At 44.3% G+C, this 18,031-nt stretch overlaps 2 protein-coding genes across 3 annotated transcripts; one reads left to right on the top strand and one right to left on the bottom strand.

Annotated features, from left to right (window-relative positions):
* The first annotated feature begins 562 nt into the window (after positions 1–562).
* TRIM68 (tripartite motif containing 68) lies at positions 563–10,621 on the top strand. Of its 2 annotated transcripts, none has more exons than XM_036861877.1 (7): positions 563–1,015; positions 3,589–4,070; positions 5,688–5,783; positions 6,655–6,915; positions 7,383–7,405; positions 8,001–8,101; positions 8,295–10,621. In XM_036861877.1, the coding sequence occupies exons 2-7, from the start codon at positions 3,645–3,647 to the stop codon at positions 8,843–8,845; spliced, it is 1,458 nt and encodes a 485-aa protein (XP_036717772.1). In that variant the 5' UTR covers positions 563–1,015; positions 3,589–3,644; the 3' UTR covers positions 8,846–10,621. The 2 variants fall into 2 exon arrangements, with proteins under 2 accessions (XP_036717772.1, XP_036717771.1); XM_036861876.1 differs by having other exon boundaries at positions 1,000–1,137; positions 8,295–9,647.
* Positions 10,622–13,550: 2,929 nt separating this feature from the next.
* Positions 13,551–14,887, bottom strand: LOC118899751 (olfactory receptor 52I2). The gene is given in 2 exon segments (XM_036861664.1): positions 13,551–14,827; positions 14,830–14,887. Coding segments are annotated over 2 exon segments (972 nt in total). The 5' UTR covers positions 14,873–14,887; the 3' UTR covers positions 13,551–13,898.
* Between the last annotated feature and the right edge of the window lie 3,144 nt (positions 14,888–18,031).

Below are 18,031 nucleotides of genomic sequence, written 5' to 3'. Positions count from 1 at the left end.
CATTTGGAACTGGGCTTCAGTTGGAGGATTTCCTGGTTATTTTCCACACAGGCAGGATGTGCCTTTATTTGCTTATTCAGTAAACACTGAAGTATCAGGAAAAGGACAAGGTGCAGAGACTACAAAGAAAACCCGAAATCACTGCCTTAAGTAGCATTTTGTGTGTGCACATGTCTGTGCGTTTAGGCGAGGGACGAACACCGGTCGTTTAAAATTTTTTTCCAATTTGTATAGCAGTTCCAGACGAGGAATTCCACTTCTCCTCCGCCACTTCCCACCATCTGCTTCTAACTCTAAAGGGGGGTGTGGCAATAGTGATGAGAGACTGCCTGCTGAAGTACTGAAGGATAAGAGCTTGCCAAGAAAACCCAGGGTTTTTTATGAGAAACCACCTTCTGCAGCCTGGAGCCAGGAGAGGTCGCTCATCTTGCAGGAAAGTGCAGAGTCCACTGCATTATCAGTGCCCAGCCCTGCACTAAATTGGGTCTCAGAATCAGACATGGCTGGCTGAGCTCATAGGCTGCTGAGTTTAACGTGGAAAACTGGCAAAGGAACAGCATTATGTCCGGAGCTACCACACGGAAGGAACAAGGTTCGCCCTGAAGAGCCACTAGTCATCCAGAACGGAAGCGTGAGACGCAAGGGGTTCTTTGAGCTGAGGGCCAGCTAGGCCTCTTACTGCATGGCCCGAGCGGCCTCATCCAAGGGGCCTCACCCCTTCGACCCGTCCTCGACTGACTCCTGGGCCCTTTTACAGTTTAAAGGGCTCTGAGAGGGGGAAGAGGCCAGAAAAACCGAAAAAAAGAGAAAATACGCCGTCAGGCCAAGAGGCGTGCAGGGCCCTGTCCCCTCCTCCGATTGGCTAGGGTTGTCCTGTTCGCTGTCTGTGATTGGCTGCTCCCACAAAGATGCCGCCGGCGAGCTCATTGGCTCCGGCCCTGTGGGCGGGGCCTCGGAATCCTGCAGGAGAAACCAAGGAGCTGGGGCTGCTGGGGCCTTGGTCTCCGCGCCGGCGGTAAGTGCCGGGCTGGCTGGGCCAGCCGCTTCGGATGCTGCGGACACTCGGCCGTGGGAACCAACCGGGCGTCTCCACTTTCGGTTTCCGCCTCGGGGTGCTACTCCCGGCTGAGAAGGGAGGTGGGTAGACAGTTGTGCCTCTTCAGAGGTCCTGCAGGCCGTCAGCCTTACTCTGCCCCCACCCGCCCGGGACCCTCGGGCCCTGCCCGGCGTCCTGTGGCCCGGAGGTTGCCCTCCCCCTCTCTCCTCCCGAACCCCGGAGGTCACCGCCTCCTCACTTCCCACTTTGGCCCCTCCTCTCGAGTCTCTTCCCGGCTTCGCCCTTTCCCCCGGCAAATGTCTTTCCTAGAAGGCTTCCCACTCTGCCAAATGCACAGTTGAAGCAATTAAATGTTTAATAATTAAAGTTTTGTCAAAGTAATCTGTGTATCATGAAAACAAAACAATAAGGCAATAAGTACCCGCCCCTAAATCCTTTTTTGCAGAGGCCACCACATTTAACTTTTTCATGTTTAGAGCTTTTTATGACCCTACTAAATCTAAATAATGTGCTTCCATCGCATTTCTTGATTTATCATTTTGATATTTCTTTACCCCACTTCCCTTCTGCCACCATCTTCTCGATTTTCAGTAGCTATTTTCAATTCTTTGTTGATCTCTGTAGCTTTAAATCATAGATATCAGACTCTGTTGTGTCAGCTTTAGGTAGTAGCTCTTGGGGCCCCTCCGTGGTAGATGAGGATACTGACATTTCTTCCACATCGAGCCTACTATCAGCTAGACCTTAACATTTATATTTAATACTCATGTATTCAAAAATATTTGAGCACTGTCTCTGGCCTTGGGGATATGGTCGTGAACAAAATAGAGTATGTCACTATCCTCATGAAACTTCTACCGTGGGAAGTAAGACAATAAACACATACATGTCAAATGACATTAAGAGCAGGAATTTGGAGAAGTCATTTCAAGCTGGGAGGACAGCAGGAATCCAAGTGGGTGGAATGAATGGACATGGGGTCTGCGAGAAAGTGTCTGCGAGAAGTTCCTCCTTTTGCTTGACTGGGCTGTTTCAGGGTGAAGAGAGAGCTTCTTGTTGGACTGAGGGCTGGGGAACCAGGATAGGCTCTTCAGTAGGTTAGTGATTTAGTAAAACAAGGTTTTAGGATATTGGTCCTACAGTTTGGTAGTGACAGTGGGAGGAGGAAAAGCAAGAGGCAGGGAGGCCAGTGAGAAGGCAGGACCTGCTGATGGCCTGTGACAGACAGTTCTGCAAAATCTACTTACTGCCCCACTTCCTTCAGGAAACCTCACTGGACTACCCTTAAACCATAGTGATTTCTCTCTCCTCTTGAATTTTTATTATACTTTGAAGCTGGAGAGGTTAAGTACTTTGCCCAAGATAGAATGGCAGAGCCCTGGACCAAGCATCTGTTAAATGAGGGGAGAGTAGAATAATGGTTTCTACTTAGGGTTTTGAAATACATTGAGCCAATCCATGTAAAATGCTCAGAAGAGTGCCTGGCATATAGTGTACTCAAGGAGTGCTTGCTATTATTATTAATGTATAATATGCTCTCAACTCCCTAACTTAATTATAAAAGCATTTTGGGTTTAAGAACTGTTTTCTGTGTCTAGCTCATTTATTCCTTCAGCAAATATTTATTCAGCAATAACTGCATGACAGGCACTTTTTAGGTCCAAGGATACAACGATGACTAAGACCATCAGGGCTTTTCCCTTTATAGACTAACTGGTAACACAAACTTGCACGGTGAACAAATAGACATTGTCAACTGTACCAAGAGCCTGCCATTGGTCATTCAAGTTCTGTGCCCACATATGGCCCTAGCAGAAATCTCAGGTTTCTTGCTGGAGTAGTGAATTCATCAATATGGGTTTAATTATCATCAGATGACCTTTGTTTTTATCTTCCAAGGGCTGTTTGTCCATATCTGCTTCTAATGTATCACTGAGGAGAGTGTCTTGGCATCTTAGTGGATGTTAGTGCTGGAGAAGTGGGCAGAGGTTCACAGGAGGTGGGGAAAGTGTTGCTGGTTCCCTTATACCTTACACTTCAGTGTGCAATACAAGAAAACAAATTGAGCATATAGGCAATGGGCTTCTGGCATATTACCTTTTCTGCACCTTGACGTACATAAATATACATAGAAGCATCCTAGAGAGTGAGGGAGGTGGGTATTTCTGGCTTTATTTTGGATAGTGAAACCACACGAAGTTCAAGAGAAACAGTGCTGATTTGGAGAGCATGATGGAGGTGGAGTGAGAATGGGCTGGCGAGCGAACCCAGAGGAGGGTCAGAGATGACCAGGTGAATGGAAACTGAGAATTCCCAGCATCCCAACACTCAGGCATCCCCAGATGTCCCTTCTGTGGCGTGAGAAACGTGACCCAGTGGATTCAGTTGGGAAAGCCAGAGCTTATTAAACAGGGTTCATAAAGGATCCAAAAGAGGAAGTTACTTTTTTCAGTCACTACTTATCCCTTTTACCTATCCCTCTGCTCTTCTGCTCTTTTTGCCCTTATTTGTGTTTCTTTCCTTCTTCTCAGCCTTCAGTGGCTCCGCCTGGTTTTATTCATGTTCTGAGGAGGGTGTGACAGGAGCCATGGATCCCGCAGCATTGGTGGAAGCCGTTGTAGAAGAAGTGGCCTGTCCCATCTGCATGACCTTCCTGAAAGAGCCCGTGAGCATCGACTGTGGCCACAGCTTCTGCCACAACTGTCTCTCTGGACTCTGGGAGGTCCCAGGAGAATCCCAGAACTGGGGTTACTCGTGTCCCCTCTGCCGGGCTCCCGTCCAGCCAAGGAACCTGCGGCCTAATTGGCAGCTGGCCAATGTTGTAGAAAAAGTCCGACGGCTAGGGCTGCATCCAGGAATGGGGCTGAAGGGCGACGTGTGCGAGGTCCACGAGGAACAGCTAAAGATGTTCTGCAAAGAGGATGGCCTGATCGTGTGTGAGGCCTGTGGCCGGTCCCCCGAGCACGAGGCCCACAGTGTCGTGCCCATGGAGGATGTCGCCTGGGATTATAAGGTGGGAGATGAAGGCCAGCTCCCCCCAGTCTCTCCCCTGCCCCCCACTTGGCTATCTCTAGATCAAGAACTTGACCGGGGGCCCCAGAGACAAAATGAGAGCTGATTCCTTTGGCTTCTCACACCCCCAGATCCCGGGGACCTGATACAGTGAGCCGTACCTCTCCTTACGTTTATGACCTCCTTTGACTTCCTTCTTTCCCACTTCCACACCTCACCCCAATCCCAACAGGTTTAATGCCTAACCCAAACTTGCTTTCCTTACTAAGAATTTGAGGGAGACCATTTTGGTCTAGCTGGGGTTCTGGGCGCCTTGGATGAGGTGGTCAAGGCTGTACCTATCAGAACGTGCAAACTCCTCCTAGCAATGCCACAGATAATCACTGAACATCAGGTGAGTCACTTTAAATTCCTCATTTTATAGACAAAACAAAGGCTTAGAAATTTGAGATCATGATCATTGGTTTTAGAGCTAGAAGGGACCATGGCTGAGTCATTTAGGATTGAGTGAGATTGTCTAATCTAGTGTTGTAGGGTCCCTTCTGACTTAAGTTAGTTAAAGGAAGATCAAAGGCCTTCTTACTCTTCAGCCACTGTTCTTTCTCTTCTCCTCACCTTCTGTTTATTGGAGGCGATAGGGGGAGCCATCTGTGACACCCACTGCTCCTTTTTTGTAGCTATCCTATCAACTTCTAACTTCTTATATTTTCCTTAGATGTCCATGCTGACGTATCATTATTGGAATCATTATCCCAATGATTCTGTGATCCATTGATCCTGTACTCGTCTTAATTCTCTTTCTTGAAGTTGAGATTAGAAGGGAAAATTGTAAGATGAATCCCCTGAATTAGCTGTTTTCCTATGCAAAAAGAATTTCTGAAAAATTAAAAGTATTTATTTATTTTGTTTTGCAGGTATTAGAATAGAGAGGCAGTATACCATAGGCATAAGAGTTAAAGAGCTGGGTTAAATCCCAGCCCGACCATTTACTAGCTGAATGACTTTGGGTAGGTCACTCTCTAAGCCTCAGTTTTGTTGGGACATCTTTAGTAAAATGGTCAATATTATTATGAGATTACTTTATGCTTCCCAGTAGTCATCTCTCGCATTAGAGTCTAGGATGGTACTTCTTACCTTTAGGGTGCATATGAACCACACAAGGGTCTTGCTAAAATTCAGGAGGTCTGGGGTGAAGCCCAAGATCATGCATTGCTAACAAGCTCCCAGGTGGTGTTGATGCTGCTGACACACGTGGACCACACTTTGAATAACAAGGTTTAGGAGGCTGTAGGATAACAAAGCAGATAAGGATAAAAAGAGGCGTGGATAGGAAAGTCCAAGATAGTTTTCTGGCCAGGTGGGAAATGGACCTTTTCTTCTGCTTTACAGAAACTTAGAGACTGGGGGAGTTGAAATGATTCTCAGATAGAGAAACCTTGGATGTAATCTGGGCAGGAATCTGCTCCCTCTGTGAAAAGGGAACACCCTTTTCTCCCAGCATGCATTCTGGCCCACCCCCTGAGGGATGCTTGTTTTCCCATCACCTACCAATGCTAGGAAGCCTGGCTATCCACCCAGGCTACGCGAGGTGTCCTCAGGAGGTTTTTGTCTCTTTCAGTGGAAACTCCATGAGGCTCTGGAACATCTGAGGAAAGAGCAGGAAGAGGCCTGGAAGCTGGAAGTTGGTGAGAGGAAACGAACTGCCAACTGGAAGGCAAGTTGCCCCCTGGAGAAAGGAGTCTGTGTGGTCCCTGTGTTGTCCCGAAGCTGGCCTATGGTACCTTCCTCATCTCTGTGAGGCAGAATGTGGGGTTTGAGGTCAGAGAGCCTGGGGTCCTCATGCCAGCTTTCTCTACCAGGTGTGCCGCCTTCAGCCGGCCTTGGGACCACTCACTTCCAGTTTCTTGAATGTGATGTAGAGATAACTTCTGGGCTCTCCTCATATGTGAGAAAGGAAAAGTACACACCTCACATATGCTTTAGCTCACAGGGGTATGACTTGTATAATGCTTAGTAAAGCATAGTTTCTGTTTCTCTTTCCTCAGCTAAAGCATATTTACTAAAAATTAAGTTATTAAAATGTTGGAAAATCATTTCAGAAATAAACTCAAGGCCCATAACTATGAAACTATCAGAACTTGTGATCAACAGAAGGTAACATTGAATCAGTCTAAAACAGCATATTGAATTGATACAATACCGGTAAGAAGCAAAATCATCTAACAGTGCAGTTGTTACACTGTCTTAGAGGCTTAAGTGTAATGCTTCCGGTCATTTTTCTGAAAATAGAATATATTATTCTGAAAATGGAAAATAGTCTGGAATATACAGTACAAAGGTAATATCCTGGGCCCTCCTGGGATCAACAAGAGTTAGTAATAGGGACTGAGGAGCATGTACTGGAGCTGTGGGAACAGGAAGTTAGGAAAAATCATATCCTTTATCTTTGCCTCTACAGTGCCTGGCACACAGTTGGTACCAGAACATTACAGAGTGCGTGTGTGTGTGCACATACCAGCGTCCTCAATCCCCGGTGGCCCTTACACGACCAGTATCCGTGCTTATTTCTGATCTTGGCTCTACAGATACAGGTGGAAACCCGAAAGCAGAGCATCATATGGGAGTTTGAGAAATACCGGCGATTACTAAAGAAAACACAGCCACCAGGTCGGCGGCTGGAAGTAGAGGCCGCCGCCGCTCTGGCCAGCCTGGAGCAGGAGGAAGGGGAGACCACGCAGAAACTGGGGGTGAGTCACAATGCACTCATCCAGCAGAGCCGGGTCCTGTGGAGGATGATCGCAGAGCTGGAAGAAAGGTCTCAGAGGCCTGTCCGCTGGATGCTGCAGGTGAGAAGCAGGCTTTCCTGGGAAGTCTGAGCAAGGGCTGAGGATAGCCTGGGACTCTAGGAGAGGGGGGTACCTAGTCTTCAGTGGGACCTGTCAGCACTCGGCCTACCAGACACGGATCCCGTATACCCGCTGCCCATGCCGGCTGTTCCCCTACCCCCGGTTGGGTGGATGACCTCGTGGCCTCCTAGATGGACATTGTCTAGGCGACCCTCACATCATACCTGTCCCTCCCTCTGGCCAGAGAGTTGAGATGGAGCCCGAAGTTGGCCAGTGCAGCCAGGGCTCAGCCTGCCCTGCCTGCCTCCTGTAGGCTTCTCCCCCGCTCCCTCTGCACGCCTTCTCTCCAGCTTTGCTCTCTGCCTTCCCTTTCCCTCGGAGAAACTCCCTCCTAGAGCTCTGTGTCTGTCTGGTCCCTCTGAGGAACAGGGCATACTCATGTGCTGCATATCTTTTTCTTCTTCTAGGGTATTCAGGAAGTCTTAAACAGGTATGTTTCCATCTCTGGAGCCCCTCGACAGCCCTGTAAGAGAAAGTGGGGCCTGGCCAGAGCCAGAAGTGGGGAAGGAACATAGACCAAGTACCTACAGAAAAGTGGGTGCTGGCCCGTAATCTTCTGCCCCTTCCATTTTATTGGCTCAGGAAGCTTTGAACATCTTTCTTTTTTCTTCTTTGTGCTTGGCCAAATTCATTTCAAGCATTACCAATAAGAGTTTCAGGTAAAGCTATAAAATGTATGGTTTCAAGTAGATGGCCCAAGGAGGGGAGAAGACTGCAGCTGTCTCCAGTAACATCGGTGCTCTGAGTCTGCATATGGGCCCTTCTCCTCTGCAGTACACCTCTTCCTCTCCCAGTGTCAGATTCACACCTAACCCTTCCCATGGCCTAGGTATGTGAATATTCTCTCTGTGCCACAAGCCGTTCAGCTCAGTCAAATAATCATCACATCTCTGCTCCGCCTGGTATTGCTGGGGAGGGGCACCTCGCTGACTCCGTCCCTGGCCAAGCCCCCTTCCCTGTACTAAGGGAAGGCCTATGTGGCAGAGCCAGGACTTCTGGCCCCAAGGCCTACCCCTCTCTACCAGGAGCAAGTCTTGGAGCCTGCAGAGACCAGAACCAGTCTCGCTGGAGCTGAAGACGGACTGCCGTGTGCTGGGGCTCAGAGAGATCCTGAAGACGTATGCAGGTAATGAATGCTTGGCGGGATTGTGATGAGCTGGGGGCGGGACCCCTCCCGGAGGAATGAAATGGCTCAGTGCCCTCTGGGATGCCCATCGCCCACCCGTCATCGAGGAAATCGCTGGCTGTATTTATCACAGAGACCTCGCCCAGGCCCCCTCGCTCTGTGTCAGGGTACCAACCAGGATCTTTTTCCTTAGCGGATGTGCGGCTGGATCCAGACACTGCTTATTCTCGCCTCATCGTGTCTGAGGACAGAAAATGCGTGCGCTATGGAGACACCAAGCAGAAGCTGCCCGACAATCCTGAGAGATTTTACCGCTACAATATCGTCCTGGGCAGTCAGTGCATCTCCTCGGGTCGGCACTACTGGGAGGTGGAGGTGGGAGACAGGTCTGAATGGGGCCTGGGAGTGTGTAAGGAAAATGTAGACCGGAAGGAGGTGGTCTATTTATCCCCTCACTACGGATTCTGGGTGATAAGGCTGAGGAAGGGCAATGAGTACCGGGCAGGCACCGACGAATACCCACTCCTGTCCTTGCCCGTCCCTCCCCGCCGGGTGGGAGTCTTCCTGGATTACGAGGCCCATGATATCTCCTTCTACAACGTGACTGACAGCGGCTCCCACATTTTCACTTTCCCCCACTATCCCTTCCCTGGGCGCCTCCTGCCCTATTTCAGTCCTTGCTACAGCATCGGAGCCAACAACACCGCTCCCCTGGCCATCTGCTCCCTGGATGGGGAGGAATAAGAGAGCCACCATCTTAGCCAGAGGCCTTGGAATTTCGCCTGGCCCGCAGGGGTCTTGGAGGACCCTGCCCCTGACGAGGGTCCCCTTGAACTGAGCTGAGCCTGGAAGCCAGGGATTCCTCTGCCTGACCCAGTGGTCTGTCGCTGCTGGGCCAAAGTCTCCCACTAAACCAGTCATGTTAAAAAGCTGAGACTCGGCAAAAGGAGCATTGCACCCCCGCGGGAAGTATGACAAGGCTTTTGGCGAGGATCACGGTGGTCCTAAGGATCAGGATAGTCCTTTCTGCAGGTCACGCCCCTCTTCCCCATCCCCGTCAGTGCCATAATTCAGTGAGGATGATGAATTAGATCCGATCTTCAGGAAACCCATGGGGTCAGGTTCACCAACAAGCCAGAAGAATACTGTCCGTGTCCAGAGCTGGTTGCTGATACCAGCAGGAGGATGCTTCACCTGAGGTTTACAGCCTCTGAGCACCCGTATTTCACCCCAGCTCTCTGACCTCCCAACTGGAGAAATGCACCACCAATTGCCCAGACCACCCCAGTGGCCGTCCCCTCTCTGAGCACAAGCTGGGCAAGTCACTAATCTCAGACTCTAAGGAGACCTGTGTCCGGGTCCTGCCCTTTTGTCTAAATGTCAGAATCAGAAAACCTGTGAGCCTTGTTTTGATTTTCACTTCATGGATGAAGAAACTGAAGTGGCCTTAGTGCAGCCAGTTATTTCTCACAAAGCTGATGGAAAGAAGAGTGTATAGATTATAAAGTATTTCTCACATTCAAATGAAACCAAACTGACAAACTCACTTCTCAGGTCACATGTCTGCATATCATTCATTACATTCAGGTCTGAAACACCCCAATGTTTGAAAGAATTTAAGTGTCCTCAATGGGAAAATGGGTATAGTAACTGCATACTCTCCTACCTCGCAGGATTGTTGTGAAGATCTCAGATCCATCCCGTACTTTTGTTCCTTTCTCAGGGACAGGGAAGGCAAGCCACGGATTTTGCCTGTGGTGGCAACCTTCCCATCTCACCTTTTTACAGCGTCTTTGCAGCACTGCCTTAGTTTCTTAGGGCCTCTCCTGACAGTCCTGTCCTTTTAGACCAAAAGATACCCATGCCCTGGCAAACTCCGGGCCACAGTAATATATTGAGCGTCTATTATATGTGTTTGTCTTTGGGTTAGAACAGGGACTGTGACATTAGGATAGAGAATGGAAATAATACAAAGAAAAATGTAAAACAAATGCACTGAAAGGAAGGCTCACCCACAAGCTCGTTGGGCTAAAGTTTGGATCTTTGTCACCAAGGGAATCTTCATGGTTCTGGTAAATATCCTGCCTTTCTCTTCCCTAAATCTGTGACAGAAGGAGTAAAGCAGAAGGGAAGTGTGGGGAGGAAGAATAGGCCTAGGCACAAAAAGCCATATATGATAATGAAAGGGAATTAAGACTGTATATCTGGGCTATTGGCCCTTTAGAGTGATTGTTGTGTGTGGCGAAAATAATCATTACAGGTCTTAAAAGTGTGATGTGGGAATGGTTGTGCTGGAAACCAACTAAAGCAAGCATGTGAGAACTATGGGTTTTGCCTGTTGTGAGGGGCTACAATATATACATTATGTATTGTCACCGTGATGCTGTGTAACACAACCTCTGATGTAGTTTAAGCTTGAAAGTAGTGACTGTTGGGTTAGGATTGGGCAGCAAAGTAGATACTAGGTTAGGTACAGGCAGAACCAAAATCATTCCTGTAATAAAGAATAGCAAAAATTGTTTTTCTACCTTAATTGTATTGGTTGTTCACATATGAAGGAGGTGAAACAGGCCAAAATGGAGAAATAAACTCATTCCTCCCACCATGCTTCCAAGTTGCTCCTTGAGCATTAGCAGTAGGAGGGGAGAACTTGCTATCATCCGCCTGGAGGGGAATGAACTGGTAAGTCACAGACCTGGTCTTGGCAAAGGGTTGAACAGACCTACATTAGAGGGAACATATATCTTTGTGTGTGTAGGGGGGCGGGGCAGGGGGACTCCCTGGGGAAGTGTGTATAGACTTGAGAAATAGATCTTTAGGAAGTGCTTCCAGCTATGTCCATGGAAACTTAACAGAGAGTCTAGGGACTGAATCAGTGTTGTTCTTTTCTGTGGTTTTATTAGGCCAAAACTTGGAAGGTTCCTAGAAAAAGAGAATTATTAGGTGATAAATTCATTCAAACCTAGAATGAATTAAGGAGTGAAATGGCATTATTTGTAATGTGCTCTTTGGGTTTTTTTTTTTTTTATTTTTATTTTTTACATTTATAAGCTGATTTGGGTGCTGTGATTACTTGTTAAAAGAATTACAAGGTTAAGTATATTATGTGTTATCATAATGTCTGATTTTGAAGACCAGGCAAAAAGATAAAAGGTCTTAAGTGTATGAAAATCCTTTTCTCTAGGGTAGTTGCTTACACTTCCTTTCTAAGAACAAAACCTTATTTGTCTGCTTCACCATAGTAGCCCCAGTCTAGCATTGTGTGTGTGTGTGTGTGTGTCTAAATATTTAAGTGAGGGAACTTTCATTCATATGCCTAGAATCAAAACGAAAATAAGATCTTCTTGCCTTACAGGGGCATGAAAGACTGGATGTTATTTAATTACAGTCCTGTTCAAAAACTGATTCGATGGCTAATTAGAAAAGTGGTCCTGAAGGGGACAAGGCAGGTAGCCATGTGGAGGGCAGAGTGCCTGCACCGCTCCCTGGAATGCCTAGGGTTGTACCTCCAACTTGGTGTGATAATTCACTACAAGGCAGGGGTGAACTTTGCCCATCCTTGTTTTGCTGGCAGAGAAACCAAGGGGTGCAATGCCTGAGCCTTGAGGGGGAAGGCTATTCAAAAGGTAAAATGCTTGGGTCCTGCGAAAGGTGGAGACAGCGGGCAAACCTTGGGGTAGCAACTCCCCACAGGAAATCCAATCTCTCTTTTTTTCCAAGCAGGATTGGCTGTAATCTCTTAAGAATCCTAACACTGATAGTCTACTGTTGCTCCCAGGCTCTAGTTAAAAGAGCACACGTTGCTTCACATGCTAGGGCGGGGGTCGTATCTGAATATATTGGGAGAAGCACAGGTTTTTCTGTTTGGGGCAGCCATGGCAGAGAACCAGTCCGTTTTAGGAAGTATGAAGTTCAATATTTGAGTATCAACGGTGGGTCTCAGCTAGTTTCAGTGAGTACCGGTGTGAATGAAACACAAAGCTGGCAGGGCAGGCTTCTGATTGAAATGCTGAAAAGAAATTTCTGTTTTGAATGCAGGCTGGACTATCCCTTTGTCACTTTCCATCAGATGCTTTAATGCGTCTAATAACTCGTTGATTAAATGGGCATAGCCAAATCATTGGGTTGCTTGTAGAGAAAGAATAGTGTGACTAAATGGAAATCTTATCAAATATGCTTAACCATCTCACGATCTTGATTTGGTTTTATGTTATGGGGTTGCAAGGGAAGGAGAGTTTCTTTTTTCTACTCTTTGGGAACTCAGTGCATCGTTATCTGATTTTGAGAGGTTGACTCCTACTTTTCTGATATTCAGAAATAGAATACATTCTAGGTAGGTAAATATCAATATTAGCAAAGAGTATGGATGCTAAGTTGTTAAGCATGAGATCCCTCTGGAACAGTTACTACATGAATGCTGATCTACGCAGGAATACAGTTTCAATAGTGCCTAGGGCTACCCTTTAAAATTATGGAATTAGAAATTTATTGGGTATATTTTTAAAGTATATACAGTAATTCAGGTATTGTTTTATGTGCTTTCCATTCATTATTTTATCTTCAATACCCTCTATGAATTAGTGTTGTTTCCTCATCAGTAGAAAGGAGATATTAAGACTCAAATACAATAACTTGCCATCAACACTTACTGGGAAATTATCTTAAGATTTTCAGATATACCAGGGTCAAATATATGTACCTCTTACATATGAAATCTCTTTCTTTTAACATATACTGATTATTCAGTTTAAGACTTTCCGAAAGGGGAAAAATAAAAACAAAAACCAATGAATTATCTGATGACCTGGAAAGAGTGGTGATATTTCAACTTCATTATTATTATTGTTCTCTATTAACCTTTTTATCCCAGAGCATACCTCCTTAGAGATGTCCAAAAGAAGAAAGACCTGTGTTATATTTGATCCCTCTATTTTGTATCTTACAGTTAAGTTACACAAGCAGGACTAAGAAGCAAAGAGATAGATGTCAAAACCAAACTCACGTTGCTTTAGCTTCTGTTGCTTAGAAACAGAAAGCTGGTGATTAGTATACTGATTACAACTAGCTTAACAATAGTGGGAATATTAAAAGGCTATAGAGGTATATCTTATAGAACTTAATAACAGGGATGTACCTAGGTGTTGAAAATGAATTGGAACCAGAGAACCAGAGACTTAGTTTCTTCATCCCATTTTGCTAATCTGTTTCTCTTGCTGTGGAACAGATTTCTCTTTCCAAGTTCGTGTGCTGGAAAATGGCCACCATCAGTGACCCCAAGTTTGTATCTCCTCAGATAAACTGGGATCCATTTTGACTGGAGACAGACTCTGGTCCAGGTGTGAGCACATGACCCAAGTTGAGTGGATTCATCAATGGGCCAGAGGTCAGGTCATATGTATTAACAGTTGCTTCCATATAATAACATAAGGAGATGAACAGTTGTGAGAAAATCAGTCAGGTATGGGGGTGCCTAACAGTTGGTTTCTTCTGCAGAGGGACTGGTAGGATACTAAGTTGGAAATGTAGGTCAGAATCTAAGGAAAGAAAAATCCCAAATCTATATTCTCTTCCCAGACTTACCTCTGATTCAGATACTAGTTAATTGAAACCATAAAACACATTGTCAGAAAATTATTTCATTTATATCCTTGCTAAAAATTGAAAAGTTAGGCAAAGTTACCCTTTACAGCTTCATCTTAGAACTTCTGTGGTACCAGGTGAACCAAACCAGCTCCACAGACCTCTAAGGCATCTTTGAACTTGGCTGGAACGCTCAAGGTCTGAACAGACTTTGTGTTCATGAACCCAGGTTGGAGTGGTTAAAGAGGCAGTGCGTCAGCAAGCTCCATGTTCACTCCCTTATTTGTTTGGTTCTCAGGCCATAGATGATGGGGTTTAAGGTTGGTGGGATGATTAGGTACAAGTCAGCTAACAGCACCTGGATGTGCAAAGGCACTATGTCCTTCCCTAGCCAGGCCACATAGATGGATGCCATCCCAGGTGGGTAGTACAGAGCCATAACCCCCACGTGGGAGCCACATGTGCTTAATGCTTTCAACTGAGCATTCTTTGAGGAGAGACCAAATACTGCCTGAAGAATCAAGTTATAGGAGGCAGCAATAAAGGCCACATCAGAACCCACAGTAATGGAGGAACCAATCAAGCTGTAGAGACTACTGGGCATGGGGTCGGCATATGCCAACTTGGCCACAGCTATGTGCCCACAGTAGGAATGGAGAACCACATTGGAGCCACAGAATGGCAGATGACTCACCATCCAACTCAGTGGAGTCATGAATATGATAGCTCTGATAGTGATGATCACACTCATTCCCAGTACCACTTGAGGTGTGAGAATGCTCTTGTAGTGTAGGGGCTTACAGATGGCCACATAGCAGTCAAAAGCCATGGCCAGTAGCAGCCCTGTCTCCACAGATGTGGCTGCATGGACAAAATACATCTGAGTGAAACAAGCATTAACGCTGATGAAGCTGTCTCCTAAGGAGAAAATGCTCACCATCTTGGGCACTACCAAGGAGGCCATAACAATGTCCACAGCAGCCAGAATATACAGGGAGCAGTACATGGGCTCTTGTAGAGTGGAATCCATCCAAATTACAGTCACTATGAGGGTGTTTCCTAACAGGGCTATGGTATACATGATGCTCAGTGAGATAACCAGCCAAAGATGTGAAGATTGCAGACCTGGAATACCCACCAGGACGAGGTGGCAGGGGGTTCCATTGTATGGTTGTAGGGTGGCCCCAGCATCACAGATGAGACTGCTTTCCTGTTAATATATAAAATGATGTAAAAGGATGCAATCCTGTAAGACTTGTTCCCAGCTATGGTGTTAGGAGAGCCTGATGGTATTCTCAACTCAGTGGACCACAGGATTAAGGAACTGACATCTGACAAAATTTTCCTGCTCCACCTTCCATCCTCCTCAGTACTGTGCCTTACTAACTTCTGTTCATCGTTCAAATATCATGAGTTACTTCCTTCAGGAAGTCTTCTCTGCCTCCTGCCCCATCCCATGCAGAAACTAAATTAGGTGCCTTCAGAGCTTTTATGGACTCTCATCCATGCTGACCTCTGAGGGACCTAAATTGACAATTCCAATACTCTACCTGTGACTTTATTGTATTCAATCATATGTGTCTTGTTCATGGCCTTATACCTTATACCAAGTGTGTGCACCCATAGCTGTGGTGCACAAGTCCATTAAAAGAAGATATGTGTACTCATTATAGCAAACAGTTGAATGAATGAATGAGAAAACAGAGGAAAGAGTTTTTCTTTTATTTTTGTATGTTCAGTTCCTAATATTTAATAATTGTTGGATGAAACTTCGTGAGATTGAACATGTCACATTGTGCATCTTCTCCTTCCTCAATCTCTCACTTCCCTAATATTGCATCTCTCAAGGCCTCAGGCTAGTGGGTCACCACACCAATTGTGTGACTATGTTGACTTTACAATAGTCATATATAGCCCAAGAACTGTTTCGCAGGTGTCCAGGCAGTCTTAAATGAAGAGTGCTTATTTGCGAAGCCTGGAGACTAGCATGCTATTAATTATCACCCTGTCCCTCCCCTCAGTCAGGAGTTTTTAAGGCTAAGAACTTTCCATATCCCTGGAGACTGCCTTCACTTGACCCTTCTTGGATTTCTCATCAGGCCTGGCTCCTCCCTAAAAAATTGAGTAGATCAGATTGATGGAGTACTGGCCACAGAATCCCATCAGCTGCAGTAGCATTTTCTCTTTTAATATATATATAATATATATAATATTATACATATAATATATTATATAATATATAATATATATTATATATGATAGATTATATATTTTATTTATTATATAGTATTATATCATATATATTATACATATAATATATAATATATATAATAAATAATATATAATATATATAATATATACTATATTATATATGTATATATTATATATTTTATTTATTATATAGTATTATATCATATATAATATTATACATATAATATATAATTATATATTATATAATATATTATATATTATATAATATATATATATTATATATATTATATATATTATATTAAATATATAATATAATATATATAATATATAATATGACAATATATTATAATAAAAATATATTTATATATTATATATTATATATAATTATATAATTATATATTGATATATTATATCTTATAATATTATATATAATTATGATTATATATAATTTATATTTTATATATATTATATTTTATATATATTATTATATTATTATATATTATTAATTATATATATATAATTATATATAATATATATAATAATATATATATTATTATATAATAATAAGACTGTGAACGGCACCTGGAACAGTTCTTTGCTCAAAAAGATAAAAAATTTTGGGAAGATGGAATTATGAAGTTGCCTGAAAAATGGCAGAAGGTAGTGGAACAAAAGGGTGATTACGTTGTTCAATAAAGTTTTTGGTGTAAATGAAAAATGTGTCTTTTATTTTTACTTAAAAAACTGAAGGCACTTTTTGGCCCACCCAATACTTTTGTCTTTTATCCTCCCTACTAGCTTTGTGTGTGGATGATTTCCTACCTTTACTGTATGTTTGCCATTACTGGTGAGCTTTTTCATTTTGTAATTTTCTTGTTTCTAGTTGTGCCTTTCCTTTTTCACCTAGAGAAATTCCTTTAACATTTGTTGTAAAGCTGGCTTGGTGGTGCTAAATTCTTTTAGCTTTTGCTTGTCTGCAAAGCTTTTGATATCTCCATAAAATCTGAATAAGAGCCTAGATGCCAGTTTGGGAAGGCCTTGCTAGTTGGGGAGCTGTCCTCCAGAATGAAGTATTCACTAAACCAACATCCAACGTATAGAACTGTGTCCCCAATAACTAGAATCCATGTTCCAGGAACCAAGGGATAGGAATATGTTTAGCTTCTCTCACCATCATCTCCACCATTCCAGTTTTGATATTTAAACTTCCTCTTCTCACAATCTTAAGCTCTTTTGAGTTTGAGGTCTTAGTTCAGAGGAAATATTTCTACCAGAGTTCTACTTAAACTTCTACTGAACTTGAATCCTCAACTACCACTTGGTCTCTCTGAGTTCTTCATGTCAACAGACTAGCAGGTAAAGATGTGTATCTCTACTGATAAGCTTAGCTGACCCTGATTACCAAAATGAGCCATCATTGTTGCTACACTATGGAGGTGGAGAGGAATATACCTGGAAGCCAGGGGATTAATCAGCATGTCTCTTGGTTTTTCCATGCTCAGTGTAATAGTATATGGGCAAATGAAGCAACTGGCCTGACAAGGACAAGACACATAATAGTTCAGACTCCTGGGGAGTAAAGATCTAGTTTACCCACTAGGCAAGCAACCGACACTAGTCAAAGGGTTAGACAAGAATGAGAAAAATCTATAATGAGTGGAGGAGGAAGAGGAGATGAACATCAAATACAACCTTAGGGTCAGATATGACAGCAGAGATTATAGCTTGTTTTACTCATCCCCTTGCCTTAAATCATGCCAGAGATTGCAGCTAGCTACTACTTTGAAGATAAATACGTAAATGATTAACTTGTACCTTACCTTTCTGGGAAGAAGTGAAAGCATGTTGTTTTTACAAAATAGATAGGCCACGTATTGTGGTGTGAGAGCTGGATATAATGGATGGCATGCGTAGACATGCATGGTGCAAGGAGTGAAATATATCTACCTTTGTATACACCACGTTGGGTCTTCTCATCTTCATCTGTCCCCTGCACCTTTGTCCACTTGTTTCATTCCATCCACTGCTGTGGCAGCTTCTCTGTGTGGAGCCTGATCAAGTTCATGTAGGCACATCCCATCCACACAGTTCTTCACCTCATGCCCAAAATGCTTATGTCTCACTTCCCACCTCTAGGCT

This window comes from Balaenoptera musculus, chromosome 8 (assembly GCF_009873245.2).
Source record: "Balaenoptera musculus isolate JJ_BM4_2016_0621 chromosome 8, mBalMus1.pri.v3, whole genome shotgun sequence".
In the NCBI taxonomy this organism is placed as follows: Eukaryota; Metazoa; Chordata; class Mammalia; order Artiodactyla; family Balaenopteridae; genus Balaenoptera; species Balaenoptera musculus.
Note: the sequence above shows the minus strand (reverse complement) of the source record. Positions and strands in the feature narration are given on the sequence as shown.

Coding starts and splice junctions, on each gene's coding strand:
- TRIM68 (XM_036861876.1), top strand. CDS start 1,050: ATGCTGCGGACACTCGGCCGTGGGAACCAACCGGGCGTCTCCACTTTC. Junction 1,138..3,588: donor ACTCCCGGCTGAGAAGGGAG/GTGGGTAGACAG, acceptor CCTTCTTCTCAG/CCTTCAGTGGCTCCGCCTGG. Junction 7,406..8,000: donor ATTCAGGAAGTCTTAAACAG/GTATGTTTCCAT, acceptor CCTCTCTACCAG/GAGCAAGTCTTGGAGCCTGC.